Source organism: Mobula hypostoma, chromosome 8 (genome assembly GCF_963921235.1).
Source record: "Mobula hypostoma chromosome 8, sMobHyp1.1, whole genome shotgun sequence".
Lineage (NCBI taxonomy): Eukaryota > Metazoa > Chordata > Chondrichthyes > Myliobatiformes > Myliobatidae > Mobula > Mobula hypostoma.
This window is the reverse complement of record NC_086104.1, coordinates 132,922,234-132,946,896: the sequence shown is the minus strand read 5'-3', so window position 1 is coordinate 132,946,896 and position 24,663 is coordinate 132,922,234. Positions and strand designations below refer to the sequence as shown.

Below are 24,663 nucleotides of genomic sequence, written 5' to 3'. Positions count from 1 at the left end.
TATAGTGTTGTTAAGAAGGCGTATGGTGTGTTGCCCTTCATCCACCATGGGATTGAGTTCAAGAGCCGTGAGGTAATGTTACAGCTATATAGGACCTTGAACAGACCCCACTTGGAGTACTGTGTTCAGTTCTGGTCACCTCACTACAAGAAGGATGTGGATACTATAGAAAGAGAGTGCTGAGGAGATCTACAAGGATGTTGCCTGGATTGGAGAGCATGCCTTATGAGAATAGGCTGAGTGAACTTGGCCTTTTCTCCTTGGAGCAATGGAGTATGAGAGGTGATGTAATAGAGGTGAATAAGATGAAGAGAGGCAATGATCCAGTGGATAGCCAGAGGCTTTTTCCCAGGGCCGAAATGGCTAACATGAGGGGGCATAGTTTTAAGGTGCTTGGAAGTAGGTACAGAGGGGAGGTCAGAGGTAGGTTTTTCACACAGAGAGTGGTGGGTGCATGGAATGCACTGCCAGCGACGGTGGTAGAGGCGAATACAATAGGGTCTTTTAAGAGACTCTCAAATAGGTACATGGAGCTTAGAAAAATAGAGGGCTATGCAGTAGGGAAATTCTAAACAGTTTCTAGAGTAGGTTCATGGTCGGCACAACATTGTGGGCCGAAGGGCCTGTAATATGCTGTAGATTTTCTATGTTTGATGTTTTATGAAACTTGACCACTATCTGAATATGTTGATGTGCCACTGTGCAAATCCATATCTGGAGAAATATCCTCCTTTCATGTACACATATATATGCTGGAAAGAAGCCAGTAACATCAGGAAGGATCCCACCCGCCCTGCTCGTGGACTGTTTGTCTTACTCCCATCAGGGAGGATGGGATGTAGCATCCACACCAGGACTCAAACAGTAAGGCTAATCAACATCTCCACCTACTAACCCAAACCCATACAACGCCCAACCGCCATGATTTTATCATTTCCTGTCAGTGTCCTTTTGTACAGACTCTCCTGTGTCTAGCATCACTTTATAGGCATACAATCCAACTATGAATACAGTATAAGATATCTTATGTATTTATATTTATTGTGTTTCTATTATAATTGTGTTCTTTACCTTATTTTGTTTTTTTATGCTGCATCGAATCCAAAGTAACAATTATTTCTTTCTCCTTTACACTTGTGTACAGGAGTCAAGGCAGAATAACAGTTCATAACAGACTAGATTGAATCAAACAATCTTGAATCTTTGTGGATTCTCTACAGTTAACCTCAGTAACAATGCAATTAAACTTGAGACCATTTTCCCTGTTTATTGCAGCAGAGTGACAAATGTGAAGACAATAGACATTTCAATTCAAGTGTCCATTTCAGACGTGAACATTTCTGGAGACAAAAGAGACTGTAGATGCTACAATGTGGAGTATGAGGATCTCAGAGAATCGGGTAGCATTGTAAAAATAAAACGATAATTAATGTTTGAGTTGAGACCCTACATCAAGACATGAAACATCAACCTTCCCTTTGTCCCTGCCAAATGCATCTCGATCTGCTGAGTTCCTTCAGCAACTTGTTTTTTGCCCAAAGTTCAAAGCAAAATTTATGATTAGAGTGCATACATGTCACCACATACAACCCTGAGATTCTTTTCCTACGGGCATTCTTTTTCTCGACCTTTTCTCCTTGGAGCGACGGAGGATGAGAGGTGACCTGATAGAGGTGTACAAGATGATGAGAGGCATTGATCGTGTGGATAGTCAGAGACTTTTTCCCAGGGCTGAAATGGCTAGCACGAGAAGGCATAGTTTTCAGGTGCTTGGAAGTAGGTACAGAGGAGATGTCAGGGGTAAGTTTTTTATGCGGAGAGTGGTGAGTGCGTGGAATGGGCTGTCGGCGGCAGTGGTGGGGGCGGATACGATAGGGTCTTTTAAGAGACTCCTGGACAGGTACATTGAGCTTAGTAAAATAGAGGACTATGGGTAACCCTAGGTAATTTCTAAGGTAAGGACGTGTTCGGCACAGCTTTGTGGGCCGAAGGGCCTGTATTGTGCTGTAGGTTTTCTATGTCTCTATGTTTCTATTCTAAACATCAGGAACTATAAACTGTAAGCAAACTGTGCAAACGCAGATATAAATAAATATCAACAAATAACAAGCATGAAATAACAATATAACAGAGTCCACAAATAAGTGTAGTTATCCTCTTTTGTTCAAGAGCCTGATCATGGAGGGGTAGTAACTGTTCCTGAACCTGGTGGTGTGAGTCCTGAGGCTCCTGCACCTTCTACCTGATGGCAGCAGCAAGAAAAGAGCATGGCCTGGGTGGTGAGGATCTCTGGTGATAGATGCTGCTTTTCTACAGCTTAGTGGTTGGGAGAATTTTACCAGTGATGTACGGGGCCGAACTCACTAACTTTGGCAGGATTTTCTGCTCAGTCTTTGGTGTTCCCATATCAGGCTGTAATACTGCCAGTTGGCACACTTTCCAACACACATTCTATAGAAGTTTGCCAAGGTTTTCAATGACATGCCTAACCTCCGCAGACTCCTGAGGAAGTAGAGGTGCTGTTGTGCTTTCTTTGCAATTATATTTATATGAGGGATCCAAGCCAGGTCCTCCGAGTTAGTGACACCCAGGAATTTAAAGTTTCTGACCCTCTTCACCTCTGAATTCTCCAATGGTTACTGGCTCGTGGACCTCTGGTTTCCCTCTCCTGAAGTCTACCTTTGAAACCTTTGAAACTATCAGTTTCTTGGTCTTCCTTCCGCCACCTCCAACGGGATCCCACCACTAAGCATATCTTTCCCTCCCCGCCTCTCTCTGCATTCCGCAGGGATCGCTCCCTACACAACTCCCTTGTCCATTCGTCCCCCCCATCCCTCCCCACTGATCTCCCTCCTGGCACTTATCCGTGTAAGCGGAACAAGTGCTACACATGCCCTTACACTTCCTCCCTTACCACCATTCAGGGCCCCAAACAGTCCTTCCAGGTGAGGCATCACTTCACCTGTGAGTCGACTGGGGTGATATACTGCGTCCGGTGCTCCCGATGTGGCCTTTTATATATTGGTGAGACCCGACGCAGACTGGGAGACCGCTTTGCTGAACATCCACGCTCTGTCCGCCAGAGAAAGCAGGATCTCCCAGTGGCCACACATTTTAATTCCACATCCCATTCCCATTCTGACATGTCTATCCACGGCCTCCTCTACTGTAAAGATGAAGCCACACTCAGGTTGGAGGAACAACACCTTATATTCCGTATGGGTAGCCTCCAACCTGATGGCATGAACATTGACTTCTCTAACTTCCGCTAGGCCCCACCTCCCCCTCGTACCCCATCTGTTACTCTTTTTAATGCACACATTCTTTCTCTCACTCTCCTTTTTCTCCCTCTGTCCCTCTGAATATACCTCTTGCCCATCCTCTGGGTCACCCCCCCCCCCCGTCTTTCTTCCCGGACCTCCTGTCCCATGATCCTCTCGTATCCCTTTTGCCTATCACCTGTCCAGCTCTCGGCTCCATCCCTCCCCCTCCTGTCTTCTCCTATCATTTTGCATCTCCCCCTCCCCCTCCAGCTTTCAAATCCCTTACTCACTCTTCCTTCAGTTAGTCCTGACGAAGGGTCTCGGCCTGAAACGTCGACTGCGCCTCTTCCTATAGATGCTGCCTGGCCTGCTGCGTTCACCAGCAACTTTGATGTGTGTTGCTTGAATTTCCAGCATCTGGTGAATTCCTGTTGTTTGCGTTTAAATTCACTATTGCGAAGCCTCTTCCGGTGATGCCTACACCGAAGAAGTTTAGATCCTCTCTTCGACGGGAGTTCAGTGAAACCATCTCTCACTGCTCCCCATCTGTGATTTCTTCGGCTCTTCAACTTTTCGACCAGACTTTGACTCAAACTCGCTATCACAGCCATATATCCTTTCTTGGAACGTGCCTCCATCGCCAACTTACTCCAGTTGGCTTTAGGATTCGTTTCCAAGCCTCTCAATTTGGACCTTCTAAGGATCCCAGGTACTCACATTTCATTGACTCTGCCTCTCGCCGCTTCTCCCGTCAAGCTCTGAAGGCGACGCTCTCCGCCATGAGGAGGTACTTGGTGTCCCTATCCCAGACCCTTCCACACCTTCGGGACACTTTCTTCGCCGTCTGTAATGGTCCTACCCGCTATTTCATCCTCCGTCGGATCCACGCCTGCAATCGCCGTTTCTTTGACTTTGTCATGTTAGGCAAAGATCGCAAGATCTTACATCTACGGACTGCAGAGCTTGCCGGCCCCGACGCTAGCAGGCATGAACTTTCGGTTGCGGCACCTGCCGTTGGTCTCGGCGGCTCCAACACCTCAGGACATATTCAAAACCCGGACTCCAGCAACGACCATGGAGACATTCAAAGCGATCGCGCAACCACCAACTGCGACTCCAGCCTTGAACTCCAGGCCGGGTCTTTATGTGCTGCTGTTGTGACTCCCGTCTCCCCTTCCCCCACCACCACTCTGCAGCCCCGTCTTCCTCAGATCCCACCGTCAGCTCCTGGGCCCTCAGAGGCTCCATCTTCCTCTCACCCCAACCCTCCCCTCTCCACTGACACCCCCAGCCTCCCCCCTCCCCCCTCTGATCCCAGCTCTCATCCGTGCCGGGTCTTTACCATCCCCTCCGACCTTCAACTGTCGGAGGCAGAATGCTCTGTTCTCAGTAAGGGCCTCACGTTTGTCCCCCTTCGCCCACACCTCAGCGAGTTCCGTGTTCGCCACGATGCGGAACTTTTCTTCCGCCGTCTCCGTCTCCGAGCCTACTTCTTCGGCAAGGACTCTTCCACCCCCACCGATGACCCCTTCTCCCGTCTTCAACCCTCCTCTTCTTCATGGACACCCCGCTCTGGTCTTCTGCCTGCTCTGGATCTCTTTATCGCCAACTGCCGACGGGACATCAACCGTCTCGACTTCACCGCACCTTGTCCCCATTCCAACCTCACTCCTTCGGAACGCTCTGCTCTCCGCTCCCTCCGCACTAATCCTAACCTTATTATTAAACCCGCTGATAAGGGGGGTGCTGTTGTAGTCTGGCGTACTGACCTCTACCTTGCCGAGGCACAGCGACAACTCGCGGATACCTCCTCTTATTTACCCCTCGATCGTGACCCCACTAAGGAGCACCAGGCCATTGTCTCCCACACTATCAACGACTTTATCCGCTCGGGGATCTCCCATCCACTGCTACCAACCTTATAGTTCCCACACCCTGCACTTCCCGTTTCTACCTCCTACCCAAGATCCACAAACCTGCCTGTCCTGGCCGACCTATTGTCTCAGCTTGCTGCTGCCCCACCGAACTCGTTTCTGCATACCTCGACACTGTTTTATCACCCCTTGTTCAATCCCTTCCGACCTATGTTCGTGACACTTCTCACGCTCTTAAACTTTTCGATGATTTTAAGTTCCCTGGCCCCCACCGCTTTATTTTCACCTTGGATGTCCAGTCCCTATATACTTCCATCCCCCATCAGGAAGGTCTCAAAGCTCTACGCTTCTTTTTGGATTCCAGACCTAATCAGTTCCCCTCTACCACCACTCTGCTCCGTCTAGCAGAATTAGTCCTTACTCTTAATAATTTCTCCTTTTGCTCCTCCCATTTCCTCCAAACTAAAGGTGTAGCTATGGGCACCCGTATGGGTCCTAGCTATGCCTGCCTTTTTGTTGGGTTTGTGGAACAATCTATGTTCCGTGCCTATTCTGGTATCTGTCCCCCACTTTTCCTTCGCTACATCGACGACTGCATTGGCGCTGCTTCCTGCACGCATGCAGAACTCGTTAACTTTATTAACTTTGCCTCCAACTTTCACCCTGCCCTCAAGTTTACCTGGTCCATTTCTGACACCTCCCTCCCCTTTCTAGATCTTTCTGTCTCTGTCTCTGGAGACAGCTTATCCACTGATGTCTACTATAAGCCTACTGACTCTCACAACTATCTGGACTATTCCTCTTCTCACCCTGTCTCTTGCAAAAACGCCATCCCCTTCTCGCAATTCCTCCGTCTCCGCCGCATCTGCTCTCAGGATGAGGCTTTTCATTCTAGGACGAGGGAGATGTCTTCATTTTTTAAAGAAAGGGGCTTCCCTTCCTCCACTATCAACTCTGCTCTTAAACGCATCTCCCCCATTTCACGTACATCTGCTCTCACTCCATCCTCCCACCACCCCACTAGGAATAGGGTTCCCCTGGTCCTCACCTACCACCCCACCAGCCTCCGGGTCCAACATATTATTCTCCGTAACTTCCGCCACCTCCAACGGGATCCCACCACTAAGCATATCTTTCCCTCCCCGCCTCTCTCTGCATTCCGCAGGGATCGCTCCCTACACAACTCCCTTGTCCATTCGTCCCCCCCATCCCTCCCCACTGATCTCCCTCCTGGCACTTATCCGTGTAAGCGGAACAAGTGCTACACATGCCCTTACACTTCCTCCCTTACCACCATTCAGGGCCCCAAACAGTCCTTCCAGGTGAGGCATCACTTCACCTGTGAGTCGACTGGGGTGATATACTGCGTCCGGTGCTCCCGATGTGGCCTTTTATATATTGGCGAGACCCGACGCAGACTGGGAGACCGCTTTGCTGAACATCTACGCTCTGTCCGCCAGAGAAAGCAGGATCTCCCAGTGGCCACACATTTTAATTCCACATCCCATTCCCATTCTGACATGTCTATCCACGGCCTCCTCTACTGTAAAGATGAAGCCACACTCAGGTTGGAGGAACAACACCTTATATTCCGTCTGGGTAGCCTCCAACCTGATGGCATGAACATTGACTTCTCTAACTTCCGCTAGGCCCCACCTCCCCCTCGTACCCCATCTGTTACTCTTTTTAATGCACACATTCTTTCTCTCACTCTCCTTTTTCTCCCTCTGTCCCTCTGAATATACCCCTTGCCCATCCTCTGGGTCACCCCCCCCCCGTCTTTCTTCCCGGACCTCCTGTCCCATGATCCTCTCGTATCCCCTTCTGCCTATCACCTGTCCAGCTCTCGGCTCCATCCCTCCCCCTCCTGTCTTCTCCTATCATTTTGCATCTCCCCCTCCCCCTCCAGCTTTCAAATCCCTTACTCACTCTTCCTTCAGTTAGTCCTGACGAAGGGTCTCGGCCTGAAACGTCGACTGCACCTCTTCCTATAGATGCTGCCTGGCCTGCTGCGTTCACCAGCAACTTTGATGTGTGTTGCTTGAATTTCCAGCATCTGCAGAATTCCTGTTGTTTGAGTTCCTTGGTCTTATTGGCATCGAGTGAGAAGTTATTGTTATTACACCACTTATCCTGTATGCTGATTCATTATCCCCTTTGATACAGCCCACAACAGTGGTGTCATCAGCAAACTTGTATATGGCGTTGGAGCTGTACTTAGCCGCACAGTCATAAGGGTAAAGTGAGTAGAGCATGGGGCTAAGCACACATCCCTGCAGTGCTCCTGTGCTGATGGAGATTATGGAGGAGATGTTTTTGCCAATCTGAACTGACTCCATGAGATTATTAGTATTTGCCACCTTCTACGTACAGTATTCCCTTGAAACTTTTCAATAATACAAACTGCTTTGGTGAGAAGAGTCCACTCTGTTTATTCCTTTTGCTGAGTTTTATTTTCAGCCGAATTTGATTTCTGTCACGAGCAGCTATGGATTATAATTTAAGTTTCCCCTTTGGATGCAAACCATGCAGTGTTTGTGTTATTGATGGCTTGTGTCACTGTATTTATATAAAGCGCTTATCTTAATGAAATTTCGATGGTTTGTAATTTCTGCGTATACCTGCATACTCAGAGAGCTTGGCTTACCTGGGTCTGAAAGGCCGGCCTTGTTGTTGCTACCAGGCAGGAGGTTAGCCAGGGAGCCAATGGAAGGACATGGGCAGGCCACAATAAGGCCCACGCACAAGCCTCAGTGACAGGCAGTACAAGCCTACATAACGCTCACAAAGTGCTAGAGGAACTCAGCAGGTCAGGTAGCATCTATTCAAATGATGCCAAAGAAGCATCTCGGCCGGAAATGTCAACCCTTTATTCATTTACAAAGACCTGCTCCCCGACCTGCCGAGTCCCTCCAGCATCACGTGTGTGTTGCTTTGGATTTCCAGCATCTGCGAGCTTTCTCATATTTATGATACTACAAGCTTACCCTGTCTAGCCAGTTGCCAAATCCATCAATGTCTCTAAATTCACAATTCCAGATTGTTTATTGGCATTCTGCAGGACATGAGTGTAAAGAAGAACAAAATGACTCCGGAAAAAACACAGGAAGCACAATAAAAATAAATATTAAAGCAATCCTATGTGTTGGCACATGGCCAAGTGGTTAAGGCATTTGTCTAGTGATCTGAAGGTCACTAGTTCGAGCCTCAGCTAAGGCAGCGTGTTGTGTCCTTGAGTAAGGCACTTAACCACACATTGCTCTGCAATGACACCGGTGCCAAGCTGTATGGGTCCCAGTGCCCTTCCCTTGGACAACATCTGTGGCATGGAGAGGGGAGACTTGCAGCATGGGCAACTGCCAGTCTTCCATACAACCTTGCCCAGGCCTGCGCCCTGGAAACCTTCCAAGGCACAAATCCATGGTCTCATGAGACTAACGGATGCCTATATATCCTATCAAACACAACCTACTTGATATACGTACATAAACTGATTGTATGTACATAAAGTGGCTCTAGCTGTTGTGTTTGTAGTGATAGTGGGAGGTGCCAGGGTGGATTACTGGGTGGGGGTGTTGACGGATTGGGGAGGTAGCTGTTTTTAAGTGTGGTGGGGCTGGTGTGGATGCTGCACAGCTTCTTCCCTGATGGGAATCGGACAAACAGTCCATAAACAGCATGGGTCAGATTCTTCATGAGATTGCTGGCCTGTTCCTGGCACCTTTCTGTATATACCAAATGATTCCATAATTTAAAAGCTTAATTTAAACTTTTAAGTGTAAAGTGCTGCTAAATAACTTAAAAACAGTAAACAAACACTTTATTTTTCCCTTCCTCCCCGACAGCCTCTTTCCCCGGTTTAGTGATTGGCCTTTGAGATCTTGTGTGATGTCAATGAGGTCCTGCTTGGCTACTGGATCTATGGGACCTAGTGGCAGAGTGTAGTTGGAAGATGGATGGCTGAGAGCTCAACCAGTCAGGTTGAGGCTTCCATCACTGGGTGGGACTCTCTGACCTTATTCACCATTGCTCTGGGAAGCCAAACCCCCCCCCCCCCACACACACACACACACACACACACACACACACGCGCGCGCACGCACACACACACAATGCTGGTGGAACTCAGCAGGCCAGACTGAACTTTTTTCCATAGATTCTGCCTGGCATGCTGAGTTCCTCCAACATTTTGCATGTGTTGTACAGAAAAATCGTTTCTTTTTCTTTTGTGAATTGGCAAAGACTTCAGAAAATTACCCAGTTAAGTAATGGGTAGATAAAACGAACTATAAGACCATAAAACCATAAGATTTAGGAGTAGAAGTAGGCCATTCAGTCCATCGAGTCATTCAATCATGGGCTTATCCACTTCATCCAGTCACCCCCACTCCCCTGCTTTCACCCCATACTCTTTGATGCCCTGGCTAATCAAGAACCTATCTATTTCTGCCTTAAATACACCCAATGACTTGGCCTCCACAGTCGCACGTGGCAACAAATTCCACAGATTTACCACCATCTGACTTAAGTAATTTATCCGCATCTCAGTTCTAAAAGGATATCCTTCAATCCCGAAGTCGTGCCTTCTTGTCCTAGAATCCCCTACCATGGGAAATAACTGCCATATCTAATTTGTACAGGCCTTTTAACATTCAGAATGTTTCTATGAGATTCTACACCCCACCCCCACCAATTCCTCTGAACTCCAGGGAATACAACCCAAGAGCCGTCAGACGCTCCTCATAAGGTAACCCTCTCATTCCTGGAATCACTCTCATGAATCTTTCTCTGAACACTCTCCAATGTCAGTATATCCTTTCTAAAATAAGGAGTCCAAAACTGCACACAATACTCCAAGTGTGGTCCCACGAGTGCCTTATAGAGCCTCAACATCACGTCCCAACTCTAGTATTCTATACCTCTAGAAATGAATCCCAACATTGCAATCGCCTTCTTCACAACCGACTCAACCTGGAGGTTAACCTTTAGGATATCTTGCACAAGGACTCCCAAATCTCTTTGCATCTCTGCATTTCAAATTCTCTCCCCATCTAAATAATAGTCTGCCCATTATTTCTTCCAGCAAAGTGCATGACCATACTATGCCCATTAAGCTGGTGGATTGGGAAAATAAACTACACCTTACACGTCTTGGCTGGAAGTGTTTCACTCTGATATAAATTGAACATTCTTCTGTGTCAAAAAACAGGAACTTCTCCCGGCATCGTATCTTTCATCTCAGTCAAACCAAGATCCTAAGTACATGCAGACTAATGCTTAAAACATTGACCTGTCCTTTCTGCGACAGGGAATTAAAACCCAAATGTTCACAAATTAAAGTAGCCACTTCAGTTAGAAAGGATTTCAGTTAATGCGTCAAACCATAATGTAAAACCTGTGAGTAGGGTTGGAATTTATTATTAGAATGAGTAACATGGAAACGAGAGCAGTTTGAACATTTTGCAATTCAGTTCAACAGAACTCAAATGGACTTCGACGTACAAATGCATTTTCTCATACAGCAGAAGTCAAACCTCTCCCTGTTGCTTACGCCCAAACATTAGACTGAAATGGCATGGCAGACAATGCTTACCGCTTTGCTCGTTGTGATGTACTCCCAAAAACTCATCAAAGGACTGGAGTGTAGAGCTTTGGGCAGCACTTCCCCCTGAAAATTGCCTTGGATTCTCCCACACTCCCTCATACAGCAGCCCATCCGGAACAGCTGGGTTATCCTTCCACCTGCAAGATAAAATCCAAGTGAGGTCCGGGGGCAAGTGCGGTGAAGGGAACACACGTAGCCAATGTGATACACAGCCTGCTTCCTTTTGTCAGGATAATCACTGGCATTGGATTAGAGTTTAATTAGAGTGCCTGGGAAGATATGTAGAGCCAGAACTGAATATTTTACTCCACTGCCCAACTTCAGTAATGTTGAAGGCAATAATATTCCACAGTAAATCTGGCGGTGCAGCAGTTGAATTATCAAACCACCAACTCGGAGAAATGAACTAACCATCCAGAGATGTGCAGTCATAAAGTCACCATTTATAGATTTTAAAGGTGAGATTTATTTGTCACGATTACATCAAAACATACAGTCACATGCGTTGCGTTGTTTCAACGACCAACACAGGCTGAGGATTGTGCTGGGCGCAGCCCGTAGCTGTCACCATACTTCCAGTGCCAACGTAACATGCCCACAACTGACTAACCTAAAATGTACATCTTTGGAACATGGGAGGAAACTGGAGCATCTGGAGGAAACCCATACGGTCAAGGGGAGCATTTACTAACTCCTTACAGACAGCGACAGGATTTGAACCTCTATCAGTGATGGCTGACACTGTAAAGTGATTGTGCTAACCACTAGGCTATCGTACCCTATAATTGAATTTTTTTTCCACATCTTAATCAAAAAACTTCTACCTGGTCTCTTCCCAGCCTCTGCTGCTCCAGAGAAATTATGCATCCCTAATTGCCCTTGCTAGGGCATTTCAGCAACCTGCCATCCAGAGCCATATATAAACAGCACCCTGCTGCAAGATAAATGCTTTGTCTGAGAGAAATTAGTGAATGAAATGGATCCTTACATCATTAAGGTTTAAATTCAGTTTATAACCTGTATCTTGACAATATTAATGGTGACCACAAAACTACTGGGTTGCTACAAGGACCCATCTCATTCACCAACTTCTTTCAGACAAGAGCATTTAACTCGTAGTGGGGTGTTTTTTCTATTTGCCTATAACTCTGGACCACAGGTTGCCAAAATGCCCTAGGGCAAGGGTAAGAGCAAGGGCAACTAATGAAGGGGTTGTTTTCTCTGGAGCAGCACGCTGAAGGGAGATCTTAGATGCAAGAGATCCAGCAGATACTGGAAATCCAGAGCACTGCACACAAAGTGCTGGAGGAGCTCAGCAGATCAGGCAGCATCTATGGATGGGACTAAACATCTGACGTTTTGGGTCGAGACTCTTCATCAGGACTGGAGAGGAAGGGGGAAGAAGTCAGAATAGGAAAGTGGGGGGAAGGGAGGGAAACGTACAAGGTGGCAGGTGATAGGTGAAACTGTGAGGGAGGCGAGGGGGTAAAGTAAAGAGCTGGGAAATTGATTGGTGAAAGTGAAGGGGGAATCTGAGAGGAGAGGACAGAAGGCCATGGAAGAAAGGGAAGAGGGAGGAGAGACCAGAGAGAGGTAAGAAGAGAAGGTGTGAGATGGATGCAAGAATGGGTAAGGGTGAGCGGGGGTTAATTACTGGAAGTTCGAGAAATCGATATTCATGTCATTAGATTGGAGGCTACCCAGAGAGAATATAAGGTGTTGCTCCTCCAACCTGAGGGTGGCCTTTTCACAGCAGTAGAGGAGGCCACGGACTGTCATGTCAGAATGGGAATGGGAAGTAGAATTGAAACGGGTGGCTACCAGGAAATCCCAGTTTTTGTGGCCTGAGGGAAGATCTGATAGAGGTTTTATGCGATATGAGAGGCATAGATAGAGTAGAAAGCCAGTAGATAGAGTAGAAGACCTACCTGGGGGAAGCAACAGTGGCCACGCCTCTGGCACAGAGTCTGGCCCTGTGGCTCAGGAGGGTAGGGAAAGGAAGAGGATGGCAGCTGAGATAGGGGACTCTATAGTTAGGGGGTCAGACAGGCAATTCTGTGGATGCAGGAAAGAAACATGAATGGTAGTTTGCCTCCCAGGTGCCAGGGTCCGGGATGTTTCTGATGGAGGAAGAGACAGTTGGCTCACAAATAAAGAAAGCTTGTAGACAGTGCGAGAGGGAGGATAGGTAGGTGATAGACAAGGGATGCGCTCAGACCGCTGGTTTGAGATGTGTCTATTTTAATGCAAGGAGTATTATGAACAAAGTGGATGAGCCTAAAGTGTGGATCAGTAGTTGGAACTATGATGTTGTGGCCATTACAGAGACTTGGATGGTTCAGGGGCAGGAATGGTTGTTTTGAGTGCCAGGCTTTAGATGTTTCAGAAAGGACAGAGGAGGAGGCAAAAGAGGTGGGTGTGTGGCAATGCTGATCAGAGATAGTGTCACGGCTGCAGAAAAGGAGGAAGTCATGGGGGGATTGTCTGTGGAGTCTCTGTGCATGTAAGTTAGGACAAGGAAGGGGTCAATAACACTACTGGGTGTTTTTTTATGGACCTCCCAATAGTAACAGGGACATCGAGGAGCAGAAGGGAGACAGATTCTGGAAAGGTGTAATAATAACAGGGTTGTCATGGTGAGAGAGTTTAATTTCCCAAACTGGCATCTCCCTAGAGGAAGGGGTTTGGATGGGGTGGAGTTTGTTAGGTGTGTTCAGGAAGGTTTCTTGACACAATATGTAGATAAGCCTACAAGAGGAGAGGCTGTACTTGATCCGGTATTGGGAAATATCAGATCTCTCAGTGGGAGAGCATTTTGGAGATAGTAATCACAATTCTATCTCCTTTACCATAGCATTGGAGAGGGATAGGAACAGACAAATTAAGCGTTTAATTAGAGTAAGGGGAAACATGAGGTTATCAGGCAGGAACTTGAAAGAATAAATTGGGAACAGACATTCTCAAGGAAATGTACAGAAGAAATGTGGCAAATATTCAGGGGATATTTACATGGAGCTCTGCATAGGTACGTTCCAATGATACAGGGAAAGAATGGTAGGGTACATGAACTGAGGTGTACAAAAGCTGTTGTAAATCTAGGCAAGAAGAAAAGAAAAGCTTATGAAAGGTTCAAAAAACTAGATAATAATAAAGATTGAGAAGATTATAAGGCTAGCAGGAAGGAGCTTAAGAATGAAATTAGGAGAGCCAGAAGCGGCCATGAGAAGGCCTTGGCAGACAGGATTAAGGAAAACCCCAAGGCATTCTATAAGTATGTGAAGAACAAGGGGAAAAGTAAAAGTGGCAGGCCGACAAATCCAGGGCAAGCATTAAAAAGGGCTAAGAGAGTTGTAAAAGAGTGCCTGAAGGCTTTATGTGTCAATGCAAGGAGCATTCGTAATAAGGTGGATGAATTGAAAGTGCAGATTGTTATTAATGATTATGATATAGTTGGGATCACAGAGACATGGCTCCAGGGTGACCAGGGATGGGAGCTCAACGTTCAGGGATATTCAATATTCAGGAGGGATAGACACGAAGGAAGGGGAGGTGGGGTGGCGTTGCTGGTTAAAAAAGAGATTAACGCAATAGAAAGGAAGGACATAAGCCGGGAAGATGTGGAATCGATATGGGTAGAGCTGCGTAACACTAAGGGGCAGAAGACGCTGGTGGGAGTTGTGTACAGGCCACCTAACAGTAGTAGTGAGGTCGGAGATGGTATTAAACAGGAAATTAGAAATGTGTGCAATAAAGGAACAGCAGTTATAATGGGTGACTTCAATCTACATGTAGACTGGGTGAACCAAATTGGTAAAGGTGCTGAGGAAGAGGATTTCTTGGAATGTATGCGGGATGGTTTTTTGAACCAACATGTCGAGGAACCGACTAGAGAGCAGGCTATTCTGGACTGGGTTTTGAGCAATGAGGAAGGGTTAATTAGCGATCTTGTCGTGAGAGGCCCCTTGGGTAAGAGTGACCATAATATGGTGGAATTCTTCATTAACATGGAGAGTGACGTAGTTAATTCAGAAACAAAGGTTCTGAACTTAAAGAGGGGTAACTTTGAAGGTATGAGACATGAATTAGCTAAGATAGACTGGCAAATGACACTTCAAGGATTGACGGTGGATATGCAATGGCAGGCATTTAAAGGTTGCATGGATGAACTACAACAATTGTTCATCCCAGTTTGGCAAAAGAATAAATCAAGGAAGGTAGTGCACCCGTGGCTGACAAGAGAAATTAGGGATAGTATCAATTCCAAAGAAGTAGCATACAAATTAGCCAGAGAAAGTGGCTCACCTGAGGACTGGGAGAAATTCAGAGTTCAGCAGAGGAGGACAAAGGGCTTAATTAGGAAGGGGAAAAAAGATTATGAGAGAAAACTGGCAGAGAACATAAAAACGGACTGTAAAAGCTTTTATAGATATGTAAAAAGGAAAAGACTGATAAAGACAAATGTAGGTCCCCTGCAAACAGAAACAGGTGAATTGATTATGGGGAGCAAGGACATGGCAGACCAATTGAATAATTACTTTGGTTCTGTCTTCACTAAGGAGGACATAAATAATCTTCCAGAAATAGTAAGGGACAGAGGGTCCAGTGAGATGGAGGAACTGAGCGAAATACATGTTAGTAGGGAAGTGGTGTTAGGTAAATTGAAGGGATTGAAGGCAGATAAATCCCCAGGGCCAGATGGTCTGCATCCCAGAGTGCTTAAGGAAGTGGCCCAAGAAATAGTGGATGCATTAGTGATAATTTTTCAAAACTCGTTAGATTCTGGACTAGTTCCTGAGGATTGGAGGGTGGCTAATGTAACCCCACTTTTTAAAAAAGGAGGGAGAGAGAAACCGGGGAATTATAGGCCGGTTAGCCTAACGTCGGTGGTGGGGAAACTGCTGGAGTCAGTTATCAAGGATGTGATAACAGCACATTTGGAAAGCGGTGAAATGATCGGACAAAGTCAGCATGGATTTGTGAAAGGAAAATCATGTCTGACGAATCTCATAGAATTTTTTGAGGATGTAACTAGTAGAGTGGATAGGGGAGAACCAGTGGATGTGGTATATTTGGATTTTCAAAAGGCTTTTGACAAGGTCCCACATAGGAGATTAGTGTGCAAACTTAAAGCACACGGTATTGGGGGTAAGGTATTGGTGTGGGTGGAGAATTGGTTAGCAGACAGGAAGCAAAGAGTGGGAATAAACGGGACCTTTTCAGAATGGCAGGCGGTGACTAGTGGGGTACCGCAAGGCTCAGTGCTGGGACCCCAGTTGTTTACAATATATATTAATGACTTGGATGAGGGAATTAAATGCAGCATCTCCAAGTTTGCGGATGACACGAAGCTGGGTGGCAGTGTTAGCAGTGAGGAGGATGCTAAGAGGATGCAGGGTGACTTGGATAGGTTGGGTGAGTGGGCAAACTCATGGCAGATGCAATTTAATGTGGATAAATGTGAAGTTATCCACTTTGGTGGCAAAAATAGGAAAACAGATTATTATCTGAATGGTGGCCGATTAGGAAAAGGGGAGGTGCAACGAGACCTGGGTGTCATTATACACCAGTCATTGAAAGTGGGCATGCAGGTACAGCAGGCGGTGAAAAAGGCGAACGGTATGCTGGCATTTATAGCGAGAGGATTCGAGTACAGGAGCAGGGAGGTACTACTGCAGTTGTACAAGGCCTTGGTGAGACCACACCTGGAGTATTGTGTGCAGTTTTGGTCCCCTAATCTGAGGAAAGACATCTTTGCCATAGAGGGAGTACAAAGAAGGTTCACCAGATTGATTCCTGGGATGGCAGGTCTTTCATATGAAGAAAGACTGGATGAACTGGGCTTGTACTCGTTGGAATTTAGAAGATTGAGGGGGGATCTGATTGAAACGTATAAGATCCTAAAGGGATTGGACAGGCTAGATGCAGGAAGATTGTTCCCGATGTTGGGGAGGTCTAGAACGAGGGGTCACAGTTTGAGGATAGAGGGGAAGCCTTTTAGGACCGAGGTTAGGAAAAACTTCTTCACACAGAGAGTGGTGAATCTGTGGAATTCTCTGCCACAGCAAACTGTTGAGGCCAGTTCATTAGCTATGTTTAAAAGGAAGTTAGATATGGCCCTTGTGGCTACAGGGGTCAGGGGGTATGGAGGGAAGGCTGGGTTCTGAGTTGGATGATCAGCCATGATCATAATAAATGGCGGTGCAGGCTCGAAGGGCCGAATGGCCTACTCCTGCACCTATTTTCTATGTTTCTATGTTTCTATAAGATGTGAGACAATCAAGTGTGACAGTAGAAAAGTGTGTATGGAAGCGGAGGAGACAGCAGAGGTGCTTAATGAGTACTTAGCTTCAGTATTCACTACGGAAAAGGATCTTGGCGATTGTAGGGATGACTTACAGTGACTGAAAAGCTTGAGCATATAGATATTAAGAAACAGGATGTGCTGGAGGTTTTAGAAAGCATCAAGTTGGATAAGTCACTGGGACTGGATGGAATGTACTCCAGGCTACTGTGGTAGGCGAGGGAGGAGATTGCTGAGCCTCTAGCAATGATCTTTGCATCATCAATGGGGACAGGAGAGGTTGCAGAGGACTGGAGGATTGCAGATGTTGTTCCATTATTCAAGAAAGGGAGTAGAGGTAGCTCAGGAAATTATAGACCAGTGAGTCTTACTTAAGTGGTTGGTAAGTTGATGGAAAAGATCCTGAGAGGCAGGATTTATGAGCATTTAGAGAGGCATAATATGATTAGAAATAATTGGCATGGCTTTGTCAAAGGCAGATCGTGCTTTATGAGCCTGATCAAATTTTTTGAGGGTGTGACTAAACACTTTGATGGAGGTAGAGCAGTAGATGTAGTGTATATGGATTTCAGCAAGGCATTTGATAAGGTACCCCATGCAAGGCTGATTGAGAAAGTAAGGAGGCATGGGATCCAGGGGTCATTGCTTCGTAGATTCAGAACTGGCTTGCCCACAGAAGGCAAAGAGTGGTTGTAGACGGGTCATATTCTGCATGGAGGTCGGTTACCAGTGGTGTGCTCAGGGATCTGTTCTGGGACCCCTACTCTTCGTGATTTTTATAAATGACCTGGATGAGGAAGTGGAGGGATGGGTTAGTAAATTTGCTGATGACACAAAGGTTGGGGGTGTTTTGGATAGTGTGGAGGGCTGTCAAAGGTTATAGAGGGACATTGATAGGATGCAAAACTGGGCTGAAAAGTGGCAGATGGAGTGTGAGGTGGTTCATTTTGGTAGGTCAAATATGATGGCAGAATATAGTATTAATGGTAAGACTCTTGGCAGTGTGGAGGATCAGAGGGATCTTGGGGACTGAGTCCACAGGATACTCAAAGCTGCTGCGCAGGTTGACTCTGTGGTTAAGAAAGCATATACGGTGCATTGACCTTCATCAATCATGGGATTGAGCTTAGGAGCCAAGAGGGATATTGCAGCTACATAGGATCCTGGTCAGACCGCACTTGGAGTTCTGTGCTCAATTCTGGTTGCCTCAGTACAGGAAGGATGTGGAAACCATAAAAAAGGTGCAGAGGAGATATACAAGGATGTTGCCTGGATTGGAGAGCATGCCTTATGATAATAGGCTGAGTGAACTTTGCTTTTGCTCCTTGGAGCAACGGAGGATGAGAGATGACATGATAGAGGTGTAAAAGATGATGAGAGGCATTGATCTTGTAGATCATATAACCATATAACAATCACAGCACGGAAACAGGCCATCTCGGCCCTTCTAGTCCATGCCGAACGCTTACTCTCACCTAGTCCCACCGACCTGCAATATAACCATATACAACAGAGGCTTTTTCCCAGGGCTGAAATGGCTAGCACAAGAGGGGACAGATTTTGAGTGGTGAGTGTGTGGAATGGGCTGCCAGCGACGGTGGTGGAGGCAGAAATAGATAGGGTCTTTTAAGAGACTCCCGGATAGGTACATGAAGTTTAGAAAAATAGAGGGTTATGGGTAACCCTAGGTAATTCCTGAGGTAAGGAAATGTTCGGCACAGCTTTGTGGGCCGAAGGGCCTGTATTGTGCTGTAGGTTTTCTAAGTTTCTACGAAACGCCTGGTACTAGACAGCATGTATTTTAGATGACGGGGGCTAAGTTCAAAGGGGATGTCTGGCGCAAGTTTTTTTATACACAGAGATTAGTGGGTGCCTGGTATGAGCTGTCAAAAGTGGTAGTGGAGGCAAATATATATTCAAGAGGCTCATAGATACACACATAAATATACAGGAAATGTACTGGCAGAAGGGATTAGTTAGTTGAGCATTCATTTACTAACTGCACTAGTTTGGCACGAAATTGTGCACCGTGTCCCTGCGTTGTACTGTTCCATGATTGATGTTCCAAGAGCCCCAGCAGCCCCTGGAGGATGTACAAATTAAACACGTCCAACACAAGGAACACCACAGATCTGAGCTGACCTTCAGAAGGACAATCAAGGTATTTTGGGATTGACATACTGGTGGTAAACCTGCAATTGAGCACCAGGCCATTTCAGAGTCAGATGTACTGCAGGGTGTGGAGTCACACGCAGGCTAGACCAGGTAAGGGAGATCGATTCCCTCCTCCGAACCTGAAGTGCTAATCTAACAATGTCATTACCACTGCCCCTGATTCTAGTTCACTTGAGAAGTGATAATCCAGCAATGTAATCATCACTCTTCCTGATTCTAGTTCACATAAAGATTGAATGCTACTAAATTAACTGAATTTAACTTTAGTTAAATCAAATTTAGTTAATTTGGATTTGATCTCTAGATTGTTGGTTCAAGCCTCTGGATTACTAATCCACTGATTTAACTTTGTTCTTTCACTGGCTTTTGTAATACAGACCAACCACAATCTGTGAATGGTGGCAAAGATTTTCACTATTTTTCCTGTGACCACAGTTGGCGCACTCTAAGCAGCAGGGTGATTTAATGTTGGGCTGTGTGGCTGCTTTGATCAATGTGTGGTTTGGTGAAGATGTTCCCTAACACAGCATGAGGCTTTAAGAAATGTTGGAGCACTGGGAAATGAGTGCTACTACAAATGCAAACGACTGCAACTGCTGAAAATCTGCAGAGAGAGTGCTAGGAGGGCTCCAAAAGGAGAAAGAAAGGAAGTTCAGGTTTCACATCATTTGAATCACATTGCCCTGTAGCATTAATCTATTTCTCTCTCCACAGTCGCTGCCTGAACGGCTGAATATTTCCAGCAACCTTTGTATTATTACAGGGACTTTATTCAATTTCCTGGAGCCATGGAGTTATACAGCACAGAAACAGGCCCTTTAGCCCAACTCATCCATGCTGTCTTTATAACGAAGGCTAATCCCATTTGCCTTCGTTAGGACAGTATCCTTCTGTGCCTTGCCTATTTACGTGTCTATCTAAATATCCCCCAAATTGTATCTGATCCCTCTACCAACTCTGCCAGTGTTTTCAGGATATCAGCTACACTCTGTATAAAAAAATCTCCTCATATCCCCTTGAGGATTCCTTCCTTTCATTTTATCCCTCTGCGCTCCTGCTTTTAATACCCCTACCATGGGGAAAAGGGTTTGGCCATCAACCCCTATGGGTGCCTGTCTTCTTCTCATGTACTTCTATCAGATCACCCCTTCACAGAGGGGAAACAAGCCCAGTCACTCCAATCCCTCTGATAACCAAAGTCCTCCAAATTCAGGCAACGTCCTGGTGAATCTCCTCTGCACTCTCTTCAGCACAATCACATTGTCCTTATAGTGTGACAACTAGAGCCACACACTTTATTTATTCTGCCATCTTACTGGTGGTTCGTAATATTGTGGAAGTGAAATAACAAAGCAGGGAGAATTATATTGATTCATCGGGCATACACTACATTAGGTACCTAAATAATGTGGCAAATGAGTGTATGGCAGTGGTCTTCTGTTGCCTTAGCCCATCCGCTTCAAGGTTTGACATGTTGGGGGTTCAGAAAGGATCCTCTGCACACCACTGCTGTAACGTACGGTTATTTGAGCTACTGGCACCTTCCTGTCAACTTGAACCAGTCTGGCCATTCTCCTCTGACCTCGCTCATTAACAAGGCATCTTCACCCACAGAGCTGCCGCTCACTGGATGCTTTTGTTTTCTCGCACCATTCTCTGTAAACTCCAGAGACTGTTGTGCATGAAAATCCCAGGAGATCAGCAGTTTCTGAGATACTCAAACCACCCCGTCTGGCACCAACAATCATTCCATGGTCAAAGTCACTTAGATCACATTCCTTCCCGATTCTTATGATTGGTCTGAACAGCGGCTGAACCTCTTGACCATGTCTGCATGCTTTTATGCACCTGACAGTTGCTGCCAGGTGACTGGCTGATTAGATATTTGCATCGACCAATAGTTGTATAGATGTATCTAATAAAGTGGCCACTGAGTATGTCTGCAAGACTAGTTAACCAGGCTAGTGTCATTACATAGAAAATTCTGCAGCTGTTGGATGCATTATTGCATTAAAAGTACCTTGAAGACTATGACAGCCTTAAAAATAGATGGTTATTCAAAGGAAAAGGTTTTGGGCCAACTGGGATTAAGAGTTTAGGGGATAAAATTAACATAATACATGGGCAGCTAATTCATTGAAAGTTGTACATAATTCTACAAAATAGAAAAGAGTTTTAATAGTGACTACATACCCAGACAGAAAGATGCGAATGATTCCATAAAATACAACAGGGTCGACATGCTCTGTGGAGAGAAACAGATCCTTCTTCAATTAAAGCATTGTACAGGAGAGGAAAATGGGCCAGTCCGTGAAGGTAAATCTTAGGCTGGGGTCTGGCCAGTGGTCGTCAGGCACCAAGACAGATTATTTCATAATGAGTTGCAAATACGGGTACAATTACGACATTTGGAAAGCATTTGGACGGGTCTACGGGTTGGAAAGGTTTAGAGGGATAATGGGCCAAATGCAAGGAGATGGGACTAACACGGTTGGCACAGACAGGTTGGGCCGAAGGGCCTGTTTTGATCGTGAGCTCTATAACTTTACGACTAATGCATTCCTTCTGGTGAAGGTACTCTGATTACTGCATGTTCCAGTGCTGCTGGAGGGGAGTTCCAGGACTATTCCCAATATTCCTACCCATCAACCATCCACCTTTCTGGTATTTCACACAGTTTGGTGAAGTAACACGGTTTAATTCGTTCGGAGAAGATGCCGAGAGGGTGGTCAGTCAGCAAAGGACCCGACAGTATCAGTAAAAGTGTGCCGACACTTACCATCCATCTTCCTGAAGGCCTGGTTCATCTTTCTGATCGATGCAGCCACATCTTGCAAAGCACTTTTAATGGAATCATCCTCATGCTTCCAAACCGCTTCAGTTGCTGTGGCAATAGCCTGGCCAATGAGGAGGAGGAGCACTTGCATTAGGTATGCAAATAAATTTCCTTTGATGTCATGGTGACATATACACATTATGATAATAAATTTACTTTGAACTTTCAACCTATCCACCTCTTTGGATGTGTGTGTGGTGTTGGGGGGTAGAAATCAGTGCACCAGAAGGAATCGGGGAGAATGTCCAAGCATCACACGGACAGCGCCAGGGGTTAGGATTGAATCTAGGTTTCTGTAGCAGCGTTACTCTCTGAAGCAGCACTGTGCCACCCTGAATATAGCTCGCAAGTTGCTCCTCATAGCATGGGTGAGGTGAGAACTGACAATTTTAATATGCTATCCCGGCACTTTGCCATGCTTTCATTGCGTCTAATTCCTCAGACTCGGAATCATACGGTGAAATGCGTTGTTTTCCGTTAACAGCCAACACAACCTACGGGTGTGCCAGAGCAGCTCGGCAGTGCCGCCACATATTCCAGCACCAACATAGCACGTTGACAACGCTCGGCAGGACAATACAAACTACAGCAAGACAGAGCCCAACAGGCGAAAAAACAACGGCGAAACAAGTCCCTTTCCTCCCTCCCTCCCTCCCTAACACCCACCCACCCACCTGATGCCATTCCCATTTCTGAAACTCATCTGCTGACGTTAAATAAAGTTTCAGTTCAGGATGTAATAAACGATCTCAAAACAACATTTGATCTGTCCGGAAATGGATCTGTTCCCATCACAATTGACAGGATGGCTCTAATAATCCTGACTGGAACTGTTAGACTGCTAGGTTATGATCGTCAATTAGTTCTTTAAGTTGAGGTGAATTGCTTTGGGAATCCACACAATACATTTTAGGATACACAGAACAGAAAACAGCAAGCATGGCTGGGATCCCAAATACTTTCACAGAGAACATAGGGTGCCTCCGTAGCGTAGCTGTTCCGGCGTCAGAGTTTGGAGTTTAATTCTTGGTGCTGTCTGTAAGGAGCTTGTAGTTCTTCCCACGTGGGTGTGGGTTCGTCTGGCTACACCATTTTCCTCGCACAGTCCAAAGACATGGTGGTTAGTAGGTAGGTTATACTGCTCTGTCCTACGCTCTGTCCGCCAGAGAAAGCAGGATCTCCCAGTGGCCACACATTTTAATTCCACATCCCATTCCCATTCTGACATGTCTATCCACGGCCTCCTCTACTGTAAAAATGAAGCCGCACTCAGGTTGAAGGAACAACACCTTATATTCCGTCTGGGTAGCCTCCAACCTGATGGCATGAACATTGACTTCTCTAACTTCCATTAATGCCCCACCTCCCCCTCATACCCCATCCGTTATTTATTTATATACTGTACACACATTCTTTTTCTCTCTCTCCTTTTTCTCCCTCTGTCCCTCTCACTATACTCCTTGTCCATCCTCTGGGCTTCCCCTTTCCCCCTTTCTTTCTCCCTTGGCCTCCTGTCCCATGATCTCATATGCCTTTTGCTGATCAACTGTCCAGCTCTTGGCTCCATCCCTCCCCCTCCTGTCTTCTCCTATCATTTCGGATCTCCCCCTCCCCCTCCCACTTTCAAATCTCTTACTAGCTCTTCTTTCAGTTAGTCCTGACGAAGGGTCTCGGCCCGAAACGTCGACTGTACCTCTTCCTAGAGATGCAAACACGAGGAAATCTGCAGATGCTGGAATTTCAAGCAACACACATCAAAGTTGCTGGTGAACGCAGCAGGCCAGGCAGCATCTCTAGGAAGAGGTACAGTCGACGTTTCGGGCCGAGATCCTTCGTCAGGACTAACTGAAAAAAGAGCTCGTAAGAGATTTGAAAGTGGGAGGGGGAGGGGGAGATCCGAAATGATAGGAGAAGACAGGAGGGGGAGGGATGGAGCCAAGAGCTGGACAGGTGATAGGCAAAAGGGATATGAGAGGATCATGGGACAGGAGGCCTAGGGAGAAAGAAAAGGGGGAGGGGGGGAAAGCCCAGAGGATGGGCAAGGGGTATAGTGAGAGGGACAGAGGGAGAAAAAGGAGAGAGAGAAAAAGAATGTGTGTATATAAATAAATAACGGATGGGGTACGAAAGGGAGGTGGGGCATTAGCGGAAGTTTGAGAAGTCTCTTCCTAGAGATGCTGCCTGGCCTGCTGTGTTTACCAGCAACTTTTATGTGTGTTCCAGGTTATACTTTGGCTAGGCTAGGGTTAAATATGGGTTGCTGGGCAGCGCCCCTCGTTGGGACGAAAGGGCCTGTTCCTTGCTGTATCTCTAAATAAAATAATTAACAAAAAATGGCATCACTCAAAGTCAAAGACCAAACACCTGCATCTGCACATTTTAAGCTCTTTTAAAGGTCTTATATTTCTGTTTCAGAACTATCTAGGAATAGACTGAGCCTGGGTAAGGTACTGCGGCTCAGAACAGGGGAGCTGAAGTCCAGTCATTATATACAGTGCCTGCAGCAAGTGAAGAAGAGGACCAAGGAAAGAGACGGGGTACTGCAACTTCAGGAAGAGAGTGTGCTCAGAGGAGAACCGGAAAGGTTCTAACAGTCATACTGAACAGTC

General features: G+C 46.2%; 1 protein-coding gene across 3 annotated transcripts in view; it reads right to left on the bottom strand.

Annotated features, from left to right (window-relative positions):
• The window catches only part of ido1 (indoleamine 2,3-dioxygenase 1), a 49,781-nt gene that overhangs the window by 6,656 nt on the left and 18,462 nt on the right, over window positions 1–24,663 (bottom strand). For all 3 annotated transcript variants that reach the window (XM_063056915.1, XM_063056916.1, XM_063056917.1), the window contains 3 exons: window positions 21,998–22,115; window positions 21,412–21,463; window positions 10,731–10,879 (listed from right to left, as the gene is read on the bottom strand). In XM_063056915.1, the coding sequence (XP_062912985.1) occupies window positions 10,731–10,879; window positions 21,412–21,463; window positions 21,998–22,115 (319 nt within the window). The remainder of the gene's footprint in view (window positions 1–10,730; window positions 10,880–21,411; window positions 21,464–21,997; window positions 22,116–24,663) is intronic.